Source organism: Phoenix dactylifera, unplaced genomic scaffold, assembly GCF_009389715.1.
Source record: "Phoenix dactylifera cultivar Barhee BC4 unplaced genomic scaffold, palm_55x_up_171113_PBpolish2nd_filt_p 000064F, whole genome shotgun sequence".
Classification (NCBI taxonomy): domain Eukaryota; kingdom Viridiplantae; phylum Streptophyta; class Magnoliopsida; order Arecales; family Arecaceae; genus Phoenix; species Phoenix dactylifera.
This window is the reverse complement of record NW_024067673.1, coordinates 1,386,297-1,405,595: the sequence shown is the minus strand read 5'-3', so window position 1 is coordinate 1,405,595 and position 19,299 is coordinate 1,386,297. Positions and strand designations below refer to the sequence as shown.

At 39.9% G+C, this 19,299-nt stretch overlaps 1 protein-coding gene across 1 annotated transcript; it reads right to left on the bottom strand.

The window, feature by feature from the left end:
- Nucleotides 1-3,344: 3,344 nt before the first annotated feature.
- LOC103723451 (O-fucosyltransferase 20-like) lies at nt 3,345-6,816 on the bottom strand. Its single transcript, XM_008814360.4, has 5 exons — nt 6,111-6,816; nt 5,546-5,714; nt 4,846-4,935; nt 4,443-4,726; nt 3,345-4,346 (listed from the first exon to the last, which is right to left on the bottom strand). Exons 1-5 carry the CDS (start codon nt 6,713-6,715, stop codon nt 3,854-3,856), a joined length of 1,641 nt encoding a protein of 546 aa, XP_008812582.1. The 5' UTR covers nt 6,716-6,816; the 3' UTR covers nt 3,345-3,853.
- Between the last annotated feature and the right edge of the window lie 12,483 nt (nt 6,817-19,299).

Sequence of the window (19,299 nt, the reverse complement as noted above, 5' to 3'; positions counted from 1 at the left end):
CAGTACGTGGGCTACATCCCCTAGCGGCCCACAATAGCCCGCACGACGATGCCCGTGGAGAACAAGCCGGGGGCGAAACGGCTCGGTTCTGGGATGAGCGCGAGGCCGGCCGCACTTTTGGAGTGCCTCCCGAGCCCGATCCAGACCGCCCAGTTCATGGCATGGTTGCATGTGCCCTGATCTCGAGCCACGCCTCCGACGAGCGGACGAGGAGTACCTGGGCGGGGTCCTGAAGCTGGGCTGGGCCAACGACCCGGTGGTCAGGGTGGCCTACAAGAAGTTCCATAGGATGCTCAAGGAGATTGAGGGGATTCTCGACAAGAGGACCAGAGATAGAAAGCTGAAGAATAGGTGTGGGGCGGGCATCGCGCCCTATGAGGTATTAAAGCCACTCTCCAGGCCCGGGATCAAAGGGATGGGGATTCCTAACAGCATACCCATTTGAAAAAGTGGTTCGCCAAACTGTTGCCTGGGTACTGATTGATGGATATTTGGTCGACATATTTGGTTGCGTAACATTGAAGATGATGAGATCCCTCAAAAGAAAAGAAAAAAGAAGAAATCAAAACATTGGGAAAGATGAATGCACGCTAATCATGTGTACGTGTCATAGTGCACCTCCTTTGTAGGTGTTTGGACCTACATACCAATTCTGTTTTAGGTTAGCCGTTAGCACCAAGCAACTAAATAAATATATTCTCTTTTCGAAACTTCTTCATTTTATACCACCAACTCGTTTTCTGCGACAGCTAAAATCTGTTATAGGTTAGCCGTTAGCACTAAGCAACTAAATAAATGTATTCTCTTTTGGAAACTTCTTCATTTCATATTACCAACTCATTTTCTGCGACAGCTAAAATCATCGGTGCGTAATTTGTCTCTGTTAGCGACAGCGCAGAAAGCTCGATTTAGTAATATTTGCCACGGCTTTGAATCTTTTAACTTTGGTTAGGGGCTTTCTTTAGAATTTTTTTTTTTCTTTTCTTTAGATTGGGCAGACGTTCCGGGGCCTAGTCGTCGAACATGTGCATGGAAAAAGCGTAAGCTCCTACTTACTAGCTCTGAAACCGAGACTTGATTAGGTGGGGATAAGAATGCATGACGATGTGGGCCCGTGTGCAGAGAGGACAACGATCTTGTACTTACTTCATCTTGGACTAATTGAGAGGTAGATCATTGTAACCAAGCTTCATCCTTTTTTTTTTCTTTTGTTGATGGAAAGGCTTCATCCTTTCTTGCCTTTCAAGATATGAGCTTTCTTTACGTGTGTACCTTTCCAAACTTTCAACTGACATCTATAACACTATAATTAGCTTTCTTGTGCAGTTTAACACTTTTTTCTCTTCTTTTTGGCCACAGTGGACGGGCCAACTATTCGTGTAATTAAAGTAGTGAAATAGGAACGCATTGAGCAATGGAATAGAGACACCCGGATGGTCAGGGAAGAAACGGTCCCTACTAATACACTACTTCATGATCATAGATCACTGAACCACTCTAAATAACTACCCCTACTACTGGATGACTCCAACCAAACCAAACAAGTGAAATGAGGCAGGATGTACCAACTAAACAAGCTGGCTGACTCCACTCTAACTACCCCCACTACTTCATGATCATTAATCCCAACAGGGGGAGCCCTACCAACACACCGGGCCGTACCCAAAACAGAGTATAGCCCACTCTGTGAAACAGTTCCAAAGGACCCTAAGCACCCTACTCTGAACAACCGGAGACTTGACACCTCTTTGGTTAACTTAAGACAATTTAGCTGAAAAAAGAAATCCAAATTATTCTTTTAAATCTGTATCATGCCCTTCAAGATTTTACATGACCATCAACTTGAGAGAATGTATGCTTGTAACCTTGAAGGCTGAATAATGTTATTATACAACCAAATTGCAGTCAGCCCATCGTCCTTAAACAGAGTTTGACGTTAGGGGAGTGTAGTCACAGAACAAAGTCATCTTTACAGAAGTACACATTCGCGTCAAAAGTATGGCCGAGCAGACATTACAAAGGCATACTATTTCCCTTGGTTTCAGACCGAAATTAAGATACCCAACAAATAGCGATGTGAGAAGATTTGCACGGCATGCCAAGCCGGAATTTGAAGAAGATACAACCGGTTTCAGTTGCCTCGAATCTTTAGAAACTTTTGAGATCATAGGATGCTACCTCAATCTAATAGAAACTAGAGCAAAATAAAGAAAAGATAATATAAAAATAATTTTATTGATCCCAGCCTAGTCTTTTTTTACCGTTACAATTTGATATTTATACGTACTCTTAATTAGTAGGATAAATATTAATACTTAGCTTTGGATACTTGTCCTCACTATTATGTGCCACGTGGGCTACTATTGCTAAAGTAGGTAGTGCTTCCTTCCTCTCACGTCATGGATGGTGGAAAGATGCAAACTCTTCTTACGTCATGGGTAATGGAGCTTCTCCATTAAGACCTCATACTAAGCCGATAATTCTCGCCCTCTAGATATACATCCCAGCTCCTTAGCCTACATACTTGGCATATATTGACTTGCATCCTTAGTATATCGACTTGCACTCATGGCATATCAGCCTGCATCTAGGCCAATAGATGTATTGGCCTACAACCTTGGTATACTGGCCTGTATTTTTGGTATATCGATCTACGTTCTTAGTATTTCGGTCTGCTTTTCTAATACTTAATTTAAGGTTGGCATTTTTATAGTAATAATCGGCTTATTAATTTTGTATTTTTTCTTATTGTCCAAGTACTTTAATTTGCTGATCGAGTATAACTTAACCTACTAACCATGTATTTCAGTCTATAAGCCGAGTAATTCAGCCTACTAATTATGTTCTTGAACTGTACTTTAATATTTGATTGTACATGGACATCCTTCCGGAACTTCTATCCGGCATGCAAAAAATGTCCTTTTTGAAAATCTACTGTAATCCAGTCTATACTAGATGGCCTTGAGGAGCCTATTATTGATTGATCTTCGTATTATAATTATCGGTCTAGATGTAGTGTAAACCGATGCACACCAAAAAAGTCCAAGCTGTGACTCATATTCCATCTCTGAAACTAGATCATGGTTTTTACAGAGTAGAAAGTTGTATAAAGGGTTGGCTACAGACAAGCTTTGACCAGTTTAAGAAGAAAACAATTCGAGGTTTCCAAGGATTTGGAGGTTATATCCAAGCTCTCTAGAAACAGAAAAGGTGCTCGAAGGAAAATATACTGGAAGAAAAACCTGCCCAAGCAACCACTTTTCAAGGTGTTTCCTTCTGATTATCAGAATCTTAAAGTACGGAAATTGAATTAGGGGGCAAATGCAAACAAAGGTTTTTCATCATAAACAAAAGCTTCACCGGAATAAATCATTTATGATACCTCCTATTTGAAAATGGACGTGTACATATAACTAGTTCGCTAGACACATCAAACAAGCGCTATAAATAATCAAAGAATCATCCCCATAATTGATTCCCAAGACACATGAATAACAACAGCAATATACATACAGGAAAAGGGGGCTCTCTGTGTGAATTCGTTTGGAGCTGTGCATCTTTACACTTCTGTATATATAACGTGAACCTGTTTTCAGATGGAGAGAAACCCACTACACTCTGTTTTCAGATGGAGAGAAGCCAACCACGCTGGACTCTCTGTTTTCAGATGGAGAGAAGCCAACCACACTGTCCTTCCAGGCAAAATTTTGGGTACCAGATCAGCAGGAAGCCCTCACATTTTGAAATTGATCCCCCATGCCTCGGCTGCTCTGTGAAAACTTGAGGGCGATGTCTCTGGAGAATGCTCCATTGCAATCTAGTTCCATGAAGACAAAAAGCCTTCGAACTCTGGCTACAACGGCGACCTTGCGTTCGTATTGTTGCACATGCACTCAGGAACTGGATAGGCTGTGACATCCCTCCTCCCGACCTTCCTAAACTCGGGCTGCCCAAGAGATCCCTTGTGCAGTTCTTTTATGATTCCATGGAACTCAGATTCCGGAAGTGAGGTGTCAAGGAAGTAAGGGAGCATCTGCCGCTTGTTCGGGGTTATGAACTTCTTGTGCCCTGCAAATGCCCTGTGCCCCCGCATCAGATGTCCCATATTCCCTCCATGGGAAGGCATGAAGGCATCACTCTGCTCGCAAACTATGTAGTCGATAGCAGCTAGAAGAGAAGACTTGTTGGCAAATGGTTCCAGCTCACCAGGCAGGGATAGATTCTCCTTGCTGTAGAAATGAGAGAATTCTCTGGTCAGCGGCTGCAAGGCAGCTGGTCCACCAAATGGTTCCCCACCAGCCCAGTATATCCTCGCATCTTTAGGTGCTCCCAGCGCTTTAAGCAGTCTGATGAACGACAATTTCGCAAAGAATCTCGCATATTAGATAAGGAAGCTGAGAAAATGGGCTTATGCTAGGTTCAACAGACTGTACCGCCCATACCTGGTGACTTCTAGCGCATTTAATGGGCAGAGGCCAGCGAGCTTGCGTTGATGGTAAGTCATGTTGGATCTCGCAGTGAGGAGCTCCGGTCTGCGCTTCCTTTCTTCTTGAATGATCTCATCAAACTCGGGGCTAAGGCCAGGAAGACAACCAGTTCTCACCCATACATCCTTCTCCATTCGTACATGTAGTGCAAGGTATGGCCCCTTGCTTCGCATCCTCATGGCAAGCTCATTGCCGAACTCCACTATGGGAGCTGAGAACCTCAACGCTTCAAATGCAACCTAGAACCATTTGAGGAATCGCAAAGTTAATCACATGTTGATCATAATGGGCAGTTTAATGCAGATTAAATCGAGACATAACTCAGCCAGAAAACAAAAACCTCGGAGACTCTGATTACCTTGCATCGCAGCTTTTGGAGATCTGGTGGTAGGTCCTTTGACAGCCTGGAATCCAAGCCGCGCAGAAGCAAAACCCCTTCTCTGTTCAGCTGCAAAGGGAGAACACAAATACAAATGACCAGTTCTGAAGAAGGGATAATTTCGATATCCATGTGAAGCACATTCCTTCAAAGTGATTTTCTTCACATATAACATAAATCAATACAATAATATATAAACGGTGAAATCTTTCTGCAAAGCCTACCAAATTTGATGAGGAATTCTTTAAACCATGGCGTGGTCACCATGACAATCCAACCATTGCAACTCTTTTGCTACGAATTGCCGACATATTAGATATAGTACTAGAACTTGTTTTTTTATCTATTGGACGATGAAATTCTTTTGAAGATATTGTCTGCCAATTATGCGTTGCCAGTCTAAGAAATTGTAGTCTCAGACAGCTAGCAAGCTTCTTCATAAGCTACAGAATAATGCAAATCCTTAGCAATAGTTGCCGACAGCTAGAAACTAAGGATCAAACTTTTGTTAATAAAGCTAATATAATTCTCCAAAAAAAACAATTCCAACACCGTCTTGTTACGTTTTGTTTGTAATGTTTGACTACATTTTTCACAATGTTTTTTTTTTTTTTAAATCAAACAATATCAAATTGTGATATGAGAAGAAGCCGCAGGATTGGGAAACAAAAGAACTCACCCGCTTGAGATACCTTGACCGAATCCAACGTGGTGACACATGGAGAGGGGTTCGCTTCTCCTCCACCGGCCTCGTCATTATATGTGTCGACGGCAGCGACGACACCACGCGCACGTCGTCCGCAAGAACTCTCTTGAAATGCTCCAGATCGAATATATCCGAGAATTCGCTGCGCAAATCCCACACGACGATAAAACCGTTACATTTCTCGCCAAACATAACCCACGAGCGGTAAGCCCACAGATGTGAGCCTATACCCAGAACAGAACAAGACCCACTTAAACTATGAACAGAAATATAGCAACAGGAGCAGAGCTATCAAGAACTGGGAATGGAAACGCCGTTTCCAAACGTTATATATGGCGAATTTATCCAAAAATCGTCGAATTTAAGACAGCTAAAGGAGTAGATTCCTAATTCTTCTCCCGAAAATATCGGGAAAAGATCAAGAAAATCTATTTTGGGATAAAATTCAAAATTGAGAGGAAAAGCCAAGAAGAGTGAGGGAAAGAGGGGCCACTCTAAATTGAGGCATCGATCGGGATTCCGGCGACGATGAGAGTACCTTTCATCCCCCCAGATGACGTTGACCTGGAGGATGGGGACGACGAGGGCGGCGCCGAGGATCCGGGCGATGACAACCGCGTCGACGATCTGGTTCCGCTGCTGGTTCACCCCGCCGGAGACCACCACCAGGAGGTACCTGCGCCGGTCCGCCCGCAGTCCCTTGCTCCGCCGCCGGTACTCCTTGCTGAACTCAAGGCACGGCCGGTACCCCATCCCCTCCGGCTGGCTCCAGAACTCCTCCTTCCACTCCCCTCCTCCAGCCGCCGCGGTGATCGGGAACATTGAATCGTCCGTCCGTACGTCGTCCGTCCGTACGACGGCCGCCGCCGCTGTGCCCTGGCCGACAGTGGAGCAGGGCATCGGCGAGAAGGGGAGAAGCGGGTCGAGGTGGAACCCGATCTGTAGCGTTCCGACCAAAGCGAAGAGAAAGAGGAACAAAAGAAAGAATTTTGGGCTTATGGTGAGAGAAAAGAGGCAGTTCCCAGACCGCGAGTACTTCTTGGGCGAGAGGATGAGGTTCTGGAGAGAAGAGGAGGACATGGAGTGGATGACCTGAGAGGGCACCGCAATGTAGGAGAGCTGCTTCGTCTTCGATCTCGCCATTAGACCGGGGTGCACAGAGCTCTCTCTCTCCTCTCCTTTTGAGGGGGTGGGGAGGCGAGAGGGGGTTTTAATATGGGAAAGAGACGGCGGGAACGCAAGGAGCGGATTTGCTGATGGATTTAATTACTCAGGATTGGAGAAGGCGGAGTCCACATAGGACGGCTCCGGGTGGTTCTATATACACCCCCCCTATTGCTAAGGACACCCCCAAAAACCAAAAAGAAAATACCCAAACTAACCTTTAGTGTAATTACCATATTGCCCTTGAAATTTTCTTAGTACGCCCCCCCTTCCTCCTCCTCCGTTTCGTTTTGAAAAGAAAAAAAAAAACACCCCTCAAACCCCCCCTTAAACCCCTCGATCCATTTACATCGTTTAGGCGATCTTTGAAGGAGATTTAAGCCCCATTCGAAGCATGGACAAGCAACTAGTGATTTGGGACGAAGAATCGGCCGCAAAGGTACGTGTTCCACCTTGTTTCGAAATTTTTTTTTTTTCACGGTTCGTGCTCCGTTCGGCACTGGATCGCCGAACAAAAGGCTTCTATTCGGCTGAACAGTGCCGAACAGAAGCCTTCTGTTCGGCAACTCTCAACCGAACAGAAGCCTTCTGTTCGGCTGCACAGTGCCAGAAGCCTTCAGAAGGCTTCTGTTCGGTTGAGGGTTGCCGAACAGAAGGCTTCTGTTCGGCACTGTTCAGCCGAACAGAAGCCTTTTGTTCGGCGATCCAGTGCCGAACGGAGCACGAACCGTAAAAAAAAAAAATGCCGGCGGGGGGGGGGAGCTACCTCGAGGTGGTCGTGGAGGCGCCGGCGAGGTGCTCGTTGCTCGGGAGATGGCCGGGGAGGTGGTTCCGAGAGAAGCCGGCGAGGTGGTCGGAGATCGGGAGAATGCCGGCGACGAGAGGGAGAAGGGGGAACGGGGGGGTTTTGGGCGTTGCCGAGGTGCTTTGGGCGGAACAGTTCAAAGGGAGACAGAGGGGGTTTGGCCGCCGGCGAGGTGCTTGAGGCGAGGTTTTTTGGGCGGAAGGGAGAAGCCGGCGGGTGTTTTGGAGGGGAAGAGCGGGGTGGGGGGGTTTGGGGGGTGTAGAGAGCAATTTAGGTGAGGGGGTGGGGAGGGTGGGGGGTAATTTAGGAATTTTTAATTTTTTAGGGGTGTCCTTAGCAAATGGGGGGTGTAGAGAGTATTTAATTTTTTTTTAATTTTTGGGGGGTGTCCTGAGCAATAGGGGGGTGTATATAGAACCACCCGACGGCTCCTGCTCGTTTCTTCTTCCAATTACAAAAATACCCTCGATTTCCAAATTACCACGTTGCCCTTGTAGCTGTCCGGAAGCCGAAACGCTCCCGCCGTCTATAAAGGATCAACTCCAACTTTTTCGTGATCAGCAGCCATCACTAGCCGTTGGTCGGGTGGGGAGAGCGATGAGGGGCAGTTCTGTCAGAGGAGGAGAAATGTTTGACTCGGACAGGAAGCGGGCTTCACGGAAAACGAGACGTGTCGGCTCCTGACGTCGCCAGCTGGCTCAGGATGTAACGAAGGACGTCCATGTGAACCTTTTAACTGGACCAATCCGCTTCGTGTCCGTAGCAATTATAACATACGTACCGTCCGCATAATAATATCTACGCGGGGACACCGATCTCCCTCCCATAGCAAAGGGGCGGATGAGATGGTTTCCGCCCGGAGACACGTACGGCAGATCAGGTGCTCGCATAGGAATATCGCAAGTGCTTTCTGATATCTTCCGAGTCGGCTCGACTGCCGACAGCCTGCCCGTTCTCTCTGGGAGCTGGCGCATCCGTACTTTTACATGGCGATTTCTAATTGGCTTTAGTGGAGTACACGTGGCAAGCTTGTTGGGAACGCCTTCGCTTGGAATTATAGAAGTTTCGGTGGTGAAATGGAGCATCATTACCGTGGGATCTGTCGTTTTGCTCTCCAGATTCGTAATGGCCATAACTCGAGATGGCATGAGGCGATTCTCCGCGTGTGGGCGAGTGGGCGGAGGGGTGAAAGCGGATTTTTTGGGATCTATTTTTATATCTAAATTATTTAAATGTAAACAAATATTTAAATATTTAATTAATATCTGTATTTATATTTATAATATATATTTTTTTAACGGATACAGAAGATATGGATAGACAATTCTCTGATCTAATATCTAATTCTATTTTTAACTCTATTTAATTTTATATAGTGCTTATAAATTTTGTAAAAAATAAATAATAATATTAATATGCTATTAATTTGATTTATCGTTGTAGAGTATTTTTAATTCTTTAATCATAAAGTTTAATTATTTAGTTTATATCTGTATTTAGGTTCATATTTTTGATATCTAATTTATATTTATAACTATTTAAAATAAATATAAATATAAATATTTATAGTTAATTAGCATATATATATATATTTATATTTACCAAATAAAGTAAATATTTATATTTAATATTCTATCGGAGAATGATTCGCCCTCTGGGGCCGCTTCCTCATGTGGCATCGGCGAGCGAATAAAATAAGTAAATAAATAAAGGCGCCTACTTCAAGACATTCTAAAGGGTGTCAGTAAGTTGGAAGGGTAAAGATAGATGACATTATGGCAGGCAGAGGGGAAAAAATAATATCAGGATGATAACTCCTGCACCTTTGAATTAGATGTCGGGTTGGTGAAATCTGGCTCACCATTCTGGTTTGAACTTGGAAGCTTCATTTATTAATTTTCATAGTTTTCTCTTAATTTCTTTTATCCGATTACATTGCCGTGTGGGATAAATTGGTGCAATTTTATAAAATTGCAATCCAATAGAAAAAAACTTAATTTTTATCAATATTAACCATTTGATTTAGATACACAGAGTTCAAGAGGAACGTTGGGATCAGTCCAATTAAAATTCCATAAAATAATGTTTGCGTGCCGCATAACATGCCCTGTACTAAGTGGAGGCTAAGTTTAAATGTGACATCATGGAATTCATATGCTCCTTCCTTTTATTTTTGTTTACATAAATTAAATACTCTTTGACCTACAATAATTGAGTCTAACTGTAGAATCTTATTCATCTACTGTTGGAGAATAATGGGCTCTTTGGATTCACCATATCATATGATATGATATGATATGATATGATCATATATATATATATATATATATATATATATATATATATATATATATATATATATATATATATATATATATATATATATATATATATATATATATATATATATATATATATATATATATATCACTACCAACCTCTGGTGTAGATTAGAGGAGGCATTCTGAGGAGACTAACAAAAAAAACATGAGAGTGAAAACCTTTCATTGAATTCATATCTTTGACATTATAATGCAAAGTTGCTGTAGGATCAAACATATACTTCTATATATCTCTACATCCATGTAACACTTATATCCTAAAGAAATTACGCCGCTATTTATTTAGTCTTTTTTTATTTAAAAAAAAGCAGTATCCAAAAGTATGTGTATATTATAACAAAATTATAGTAATAGAAGATCACCATCTATGCTCCTAATTACGTAGTTGCATGTGTCTAGCAACCAACACAAGATGCCGAACTCTAGCTAAAATTGAAATCAAATTAATATAGATATAAAAATTCTGATATCGTAGGATCATCGTTTTCATCTCCACTCAGTTGCATCAAACGAGCTAATGACCGATACAAGATATCATCCTGTTCTCCGGCTTTATAAGAATTCTTTTGAAGTATTTATGTGAGGATTCATACAGGCTTGTGTTTAATCCCATATCGGTTATTTACCAAGAAGATTTTGAATATTTATACAAAACTAAAGAATCCAAAAAATACTTTCGAACTAGTTTTATTAGAAGTTTATGAAAAATAAAAGCTTCAAGAGAGTAGGAAACCTCCAAGGGCTGACCACATTTTCTCTCGGTCGAGAAGGCGTCACTGACCCTTCCATCTTCTCCTTCGCCAATAATTGCTTAAAATATGCACTCTGACCCACTATACACGGTAGTAGGATCTATGAAAAGAGATTAGCAAATATTAAAGTACGTGGTAGGTGCTGGTTAGAATATTAATTATTACTATTATTATTAGAATATCTTTGAGAATACGAGTGGTTATATGTTCTTCTATGTATCATTATCGTCGTTACTATTTTCTAGGTGAAAACGTGGTGCTTCTATGTTGAAAAAAATTGTGAAAAGTAAAAGGAATGGATTTGGAAACGGAGTTTTGTTGACCGAGATTATATCATGAATTATGGAACAAGTTAGGTGGATAAAAAATAACTGGTTTTTTACATATGAAGGACTACATGATGTTGCATGCATTCATGGGTGATTGTAACACCACAATTTGCCATTATTAGTTGTCATTGTAGCGAAGCTGAATTTAGCACACGGATGAGCTCAAAGTTTGTCATTAAGCGCGAAGAAAAAGATTGAAAATGGTATGGAACCTAATTTTCAAATTGAAAATTGATATGATTAGTTACTGGGCCACGTTGCATCTAATTATTTTCCATCTAGTTTTTCAAATTTGCTGTATGTAGTGGCAATGTGAGTATGAGATATTTGATCTCCTATTTTTTTTAAAAAAATTGTTTAGGTCCGTTTAATTTCTTTTTTTTTTTGAGATAAAAATATTGTTTGGCAGTTTGAAGAGGGCAATATGGGTGGAGATGAGATGATGATGATCTAGACTTAGCTCATAGTCATAATTTTTCCAATTGTTTGAGTCTAAATTTGGATTCATTTATTATCACCAAAAAAAGGGTTCATTTATGGCCACACTCTTGTCACTAGAGCCTTTTGAGTACGTTACGTTTAGTGTTGGGCCCAAAATTAATTGGCATACTTACATTTACATGTCGCGAATCAAGCTTCTTGACCCCATTTACATGAATCTTTCGAGTATAATTAGATAGTTTTTACTGATAGCAAGTTGCTTGCATCTAAATTAATCCATTTCATTGGCATAAAACAATGTCCTATGTTTGCACTTTGTTTACGTTCTCCTTCTCTGATCACTTTCAGAAGTACACATGGCTAATTTGTCTCATCTTTCTTCCAAGACAATTCAACTAGAACATAGTAAGGGAAGTCATGACTCTGCATGCACATTGTTCATTATTATGAAAGGACAATATCATCCAAGCATCCTAATCTAGTGCAGACCCTTGGTTTGTCTGTTCTAATTAAAAAAACTGTTCTATCTCCTTCATCACATGAATTCACTTGGGATTATATTTTAGCTACCAAGACATGCAAACATTAATATAATTCGAGGAGCTTAAATAATAATTTCCCCAGTGATGATTAGCAAGACAACCTACTCTTTTTAAATGCATGCGATTAGATAATGCAACGGTGGTTACGACTTTGCCGACGGTGGTTCAGGAGCTCTTGTCCAGAGTTGGTGAGAGGTAAGCATCGCGGGGTCTTTTCTTAATTTGATTCCCACTGGAGGGGGAGAAGAGGAAGGGAGAAGATAGCATCTGGCGAACTATTACGCCACGTTCTCCCTTTCTTCATTGATTTGTATTCTGGAATGAGATGGGTTGTTTCTGGACACTCAACAATCTCCTCATTAAAGTCATGGTCCACCTTCACCTACACATCCGGCAGCACAACATCTTGAAAGGTAGAATATATAAGAGTGGTTAGGCTCTTCTTTTTTCTTTCTCCTCCTTCCTTTTTTTATGGAGAAGCAACCGACTGAACTCGTTCCTCTGCGAGGTTGCTCCATCTTCCACAGACAAAGTTAATGCCACATGTTGCAACTTACTTTGCCATGATTTTTGACCTACTGATAGATTCCATGACCGTCCTTGGTATTTCTTATATCAACTAGTTGTGGTCCATTGGGATCTTCTCATGTTTCACTGATTTGCTTAAACTAAATTATTATGCATCTCTTGGTTGCTTGCTTATCACATTTTCGATCACAGAAAATTTCTTCTTTCTTGCTGGAGTTCTCCAAGGTAGGGAGAGGGAGGAATGAAGGGAAGGAGAAGCAGCTTTTCTGGCTTTGTCTTTTCTGACACTCTTATATGAACAAAGGAATCTATAAACTATCATACAAGAACCAAATCAGTTAATAAAATATAGCTGTATTTCCCGATGAAAGTACATAACACGATTGGCATTGCTCAGCCTAGTAACTCCATCTCACTTGTCTGATACGGGGGCTATTGGACAAACTGGTTTTGGCGGTTCATGATTGGAGCCACATTTGGGAGATAAAGGAGAGGAAATAATAAAGATTGAAGAAACCCTGCAATCAGAATCAACTGGACTCGGGCTTTTTGAAATTTCTGCGCATAGGGTAGCCATCAGCAATGCACTTGGACCCTCACCATCGTGCGCAATTGTTAGGCTGTATAACATTTTTCTAAGTAGAAGTAGTTTGTAAGAGGTTTAATGTTTTAGCAATTTTATTTCAAAAAAATTATGTGTACATGTTTAAATTCATTAATTCGAATTTACCTATTAGTCTGCCATGAGATGCACTTTCTTATCTCAGCGAGAATTCATGTGGTGCTTTTTTTTCGTTTTCTGTTTTCAGTATTTGTTTTTGCAATGATGATGATAATGATGATAATGATGATGATGATGATGATGAACCTCCGGCCGCATATTGCATACTCTCTCAGTAAACTAGGTTATATTTTATCCAACGAGTAGTTCTTAACTTACTTGGGATGTAGTTCTTAACTTACTTGGGATGTGGGAAGGGATTGGGATTTAACTCTTGAAAGACCAAGCACAGTCTCGAAATTGCCTATGATTGCAAAGCTTGCTGCTTGCTTAAGATTATGATTGGTTATAGTTAGATTGCGTGATATTGCTGATGATGGTTTTAAAATGCATACTTACTAAACTATGAGGATCCATATAGATATATATTTAGTCTCATATTAGCTATGTACTATGTAGATTTTGGATACTTATAGAGAGTCAAGTAATCCAAATAATACCCTCTTAGCTAGCCTTTTTGCATAAGATCCTGAATTGTTACAAATAGTATTATAGTGGACCCAGTCCATGATTTGTTTGGACTAGAGGACATTATGGCAAAGGTCCATTTAGACTGACCATGAGATGATTGTGGTTAACTTTTCTGGGAGGTCTTGGGTTGTAACATAAAAAGTTAACAGTTGTAGCATTAGGGTTTAGACTGGTTCAAAAAGTCTTAAAACAGCAAGGGAGAATGGCAACCGACAAAGAATGAGTTCAAATTTTTTTCCTTTCACTTTGGAAGTTATAAAACATATATCAATCAGCCCAAACCGATGAAAAGAGGCATTATTATTCTTGTTTATGTCACACATATTAGAAACTATGTCAACCAAAAAAAAATTATGCAGTTATAGTATTAGTGATACATACCTCCAACCATAATTATTTAAGTATTTAATTAGAGTTTATCAACAAGAAACTTGAAGAAGAAGGAGTTTACTAACCTATGTCTCTGTAAAAGCCATAAATCGATGGATAACACAGGTTTAAAAATAGGCTAGGCTCGAAACCCGTATCAAATAACCAAAACATCGTTAGTTTTCTTCCATCAAGAAAACTACTTTAGGCATAACTGCATTTAGTGGATAGTTACCTACCACCCAAAGTCATCCAACAACTAAACTATGTGGGCCACATAGAAACGTGCTCAACAATCTCTTACTTGGTCCACATGATGTAGTCAGACAATCCTCATAAATGACAACTAATACAATAGTATGGTCATAATCACTTTATTGTCACTCAACTCATCAGCTAGTTATGTAACTGTTATCCAAGTAGAAATTCTCTATACACAAATCACGATGGTCATGCTTTCTAGGCAAGCACTTCCTTCCATGCATTACAATGTATGATACTTTTTAATTGAGTACCTCATGATACTTTATGAATAATCTTCTTATAAATCATTCAAGGTCCAACCTTATTGATCTAAATGGATCATGATCTTGTAAATGACAAATTACTTAATGTGCACCATAGACATCATGTCATTAATTAACCAAATATGTTTATAAACATACATAATAGCCAAAGAATTAAAAGCAATAATTCAAAATGAGCCAACAAGTCACATATGACATATATGATCCCTGAACAACTTTGTCGGCAAACCTTTAGTTATAGGATCAGCGATCATTAACTCAATACTTATGTGCTCAATAGCCACTTGTTGCTTTTTGACATTTTCTCCGACAACCAAATACTTGATGTTGATATATTTACTTCGGCTTCCACTTTTGTTAGTTTTAGAGAAGAAAACTGGAGCTGAATTATCACAAAAAATTTTCAATGGCCTAGCAATAGAATCAACAACCTTTAGAGCAGATATAAAATTCTTCAACCACAATGCCTGTGATGTAGCTTCATATCATGCGATGAATTCTACCTCTATAGTAGATGATGCAACAATAGTTTATTTGATGCTTTTTCAAGATGCAACAGCTCCAGCAAAAAGAAAAATGTATCTTGAAGTAGACTTTTTTGTATCTATATATCCGATAAAATCTGAATTTGATATCCAACCATTTTCAGATGGTCAGAATATCTGTGTGTAAGCATTAAGTCTTTAGTTCCCTGCAAATACCTCATAACTCTTTTGGGTTTCTTTTGTATCTGCCTAACATTCCTACTACATATCCAATATCAGGCCTAGTGCAGACCTATGCAAACATGAGGCTCCCTACTACAGAAGCATAAGAGATGTTTTCATCTATTCTCGTTCCAATATGTTCTGGGGACATTGATTCCAACTAAATTTGTCCCCTTTGATAATGGGTGCTACAATAGGTGAACAATCATTCATCCTAAACCTTTTAAGGACCTTTTTAATGTTAGCTTTTTGAGATAGTTCTAAAGTTATTTCGGTTCTATCTATGTGATGACCCAAAGATTGATTTAAAGATTAATTTTGATGATCACAAAACCTTGAAGTATAATTACTAATGCTTGTGTTGCAAGAAGAAAGATAATTTGTTTTGCAAGGAACATAGCAAGTTGGAAAAATACAAGAAGGTCTCAAAAGCTCTCAAGAAAAGTTGGAAGAAAGCTACACTTCATTGGCCCAAGTTTCAAGTTCAAAGGATTCAAGTTGGAGGAGCAAATTCAAAGAAAGATTCAAAAGAATAGTCCTCGAGTCGACTCTTGAAAGTTCAGAGTCGACTCTGGCACTCTGAAGTTTCAAGGAACAGTGCTCGAGTCGACTCCGAAACTTTACGAGTCGACTCCGACTGAGAACAGACAAAAAAACAGAGAGTTGATTTTCAGTGCTACAGTGCTCGAGTCGACTCCGAGACTGCGAGTCGACTCCGAGATCGACTCCAGGATTGCAAACAGACAAAAAACAGAGAGTTAATTTTCAATGCTACAGTGCTCGAGTCGACTCCTACTTCAGCGCTACAGTGCGGAGTCGACTCCCAGCTACAGTGCCGGCAGACTCCTATTCACGAGTCGACTCCTATTTCAGCCGAGTCGACTCCTGCTTCAGCCGAGTCGACTCGAGCACGCTGGGAGGCATAACGGCTAGTTTTTTCTTGACTCCAACGGCTCTATTTTTGTCTCTAACGGCTAGATTTTTATTTCCACGCTATCCAAAGCTATAAAATCAAGGGAAGAGCTAGGAAAGAAGGCATGGAAGTGGGAGAGAACACTTAGGAAAGAGATCTCAAAGAAAAATCTTCCAAAAGCACAAAAGGGCCATTCTAAGCAAAAGAGAGAGAAGAAGAGCATCCGAGTGAATCCCAAAGCTTTCTCTCCAACTGTGCGCTGCCTCAGTGATCCTCTACCTCGTGCCAAATCAGAAGAGGGTCAAGAAAAGAAGAAGCCGAGTTTCTTCATCTTCAAAACTTGTTTGAGGGTTTCTCTTTACTCTACTTGTTTACATTGCTATATTTGCTTAGTTAAGAAGCTTGTATTTGCTTTAAATTCTTAGTCTAATATCTTGTAACTTGATTCAATCAAGGGACTGAATCAAGGGGTTAAGGTTTGTTGGTGAGCCAAAGGAAAAACCAACGGTGTTAAGGTTTGTTGGTGAGCCAAAGGAAAAACCAACGGTGTAAGGTTGTGGTTGGTGAACCGGGGAAAACCAACTGGGTTGGATTGTGAGCCCGTGAAAATAATCGGTTGGTTCTAGTCGGTGAGCCTGTGAAAACCGACCGAGTTCGTTGTGATCTCGCAAAACAACAAGTTGGGTTGTGAGCTTGTAAAACAACCGGCTGTAATCTAAGGGATTATAGTGAAATTTCCAAGAGGTCTTGGGGAGTGGATGTAGGTGCTGGAGTGCACCGAACCACTATACATCTTTGTGTTTGTGATGCCTTATTTCTTGCATACATACTTGACTGTGTAATATCTCTAGCTTTATTTCCTAATTGATTATAAGAGATTGTTTAGAACTTGCTTAGCTTTCACTCTATTCTTGCAATTCACATAGATTAAATTGATCATACAACTATAAGTTAATTTAGGATCAATTGCGCCCTAAAGCCATAGTATAATTGCTCTAGCTTAATTTCTCACTACATAACTTGTAATTACCTAGAGCTTAAGTAAGTAACATCTTATCATTCCGCTGCATTCAATTTAAAGTAAAAAATTAGGAAACACAATTTTTAGAAAACCCAATTCACCCTCCCTCTTGGGTTGTCATCTTGGGCAACACTATGTGAATCTCTAGGCCAATGACATAAGACGTTTCACCCATATCCTTCATTTTAAAGTTCTGGGTCAGAAATTGTTTGGTCTCATACAATAAGCCCAAATCACTACTAGATAGTAAAATATTATCTACATATAGAACTAAGAAAATGTATTTGCTCCCACTGATCATAAAGTATATACCTTGATCAACGATGTTCTCTGAAAAACCATATAAAGAAACAACGTTGTGGAACCCTAGACAGAAAGCCTGTTTCAGTCCATATATAGATTTTTTTAGCTTGCAAACTAAGCGACTATCCTTCTCACTATAAAAACTATCAGGCTAACACATGTATCCTCTTCTTCAAGATCCCTATCTAAAAATGCTATTTTCACGTCTATTTGATATTGCTCTAGATCAAAATGAGCTACTAACTGCATGAATATTCTAAATGAATCCTTCTTTGAAGCTGGAGAAAAAGTTTGATGATAATCAATGTCTTCTTTTGAGTAAAACCCTTAACTATAAGTCTAGCCTTATATCGTTCGATATTACCAGATGAGTCCCTTTTGGTCTTATAGACCCATTTACATCCAATGACAGAAGCTCCTTCTGGTAATTCAATGAGATTCCAAATATTGTTTTTAGCGATGGATTCCATCTCTTCCTTCATAGCATCATACCAAAGTATGAAATTTTCTCCACTCATGGCTTGTGAAAATGAATTCGGATCATCTTTTGGTCCAACATCATAGTTAGACTCTTGAAGGTATACCATATAATCACTAGAAATTGTTGGCCTTCTAATTTTTGAGGATTTTCTAACTTCCACAGTTTCATGTGTATCTTGAATAGTGATTTCCATATTATCAGTTCTTTCTTGGGGTGGCTCCTCATGGTGTAGTTGTTGAATTAGTTGTTGTTCAACAAAGTTAAGAGGATTACTTTGAAAAGACACCAACTCTTGTGTATTTAAGGATACCACAAATAATTCTCTTAATTTCTTAAATTCCACCCTACGAGAAAATTCACTGTCACTAAATTCATGATCCTCTACAAAATTTTCATTTTTAGCCTCAACAATTCTTGGAGTTTGTGAGGGACAATAAAACCTATATCATTTGGAATTAACTGCAGAGCCAATAAAAAAACTACTTATTATTCTTGCGTCTAGTTTTTTTAGATGTGAATTATAAATCCTCACTTCAACTGGACAACCCCATATGTGTCTTAAACTTGGTTTCCATCCATTTCATATTTATTATTAGTTTATAAATGTTGGGAGGTTGTAGTGGTTTTAAGTTCTCTCTCATTGCACTTCTCCTTATCTAACTTTTTTTTATTTATTAACATAAGACTGAGGAGGATGTAGTGGTTTTAAATTCCATTAAGATAAGGCAACAACCATGAGTTACCCCTCCTTAGAAAACGAGTTCCCAAAAATTATTAATAATAATAATAATAATAATAATAATAATAAATAAATAAATAAATAAATAAATAAATAAACCCATTTCTTGGCTCCTTTTCACATCCATCCCATCTTCTTCCTTCTCTCAACCCATCCCTACCGCCCAATTCTTGCCTGTTTTAATGCCTTGGGTGGGTACCGGATGGGGAATGGAGATTCATCCCTAGCCATCCTTATTAGAGGAGAAGAACGACGGTGGAAGTTTCATGGGTGGTGGCTTGGCCAACATTTGTTCTCTCTGTCTTCATATATTTATTTATTTTAATATAACCAAAACAAAAAACATGCTTGAAGGATGTTCTACAACATGGTTTGTAAAATATCTAATATGCCAAAATAAACATATAAGTATGACATATAGAAAAAAACTATGTAATATCAAGATCACATACGATTCAGATCCAGATATTCAACAATGAGGGTAGGAGGAGGCTCTAATACACCATATCAGA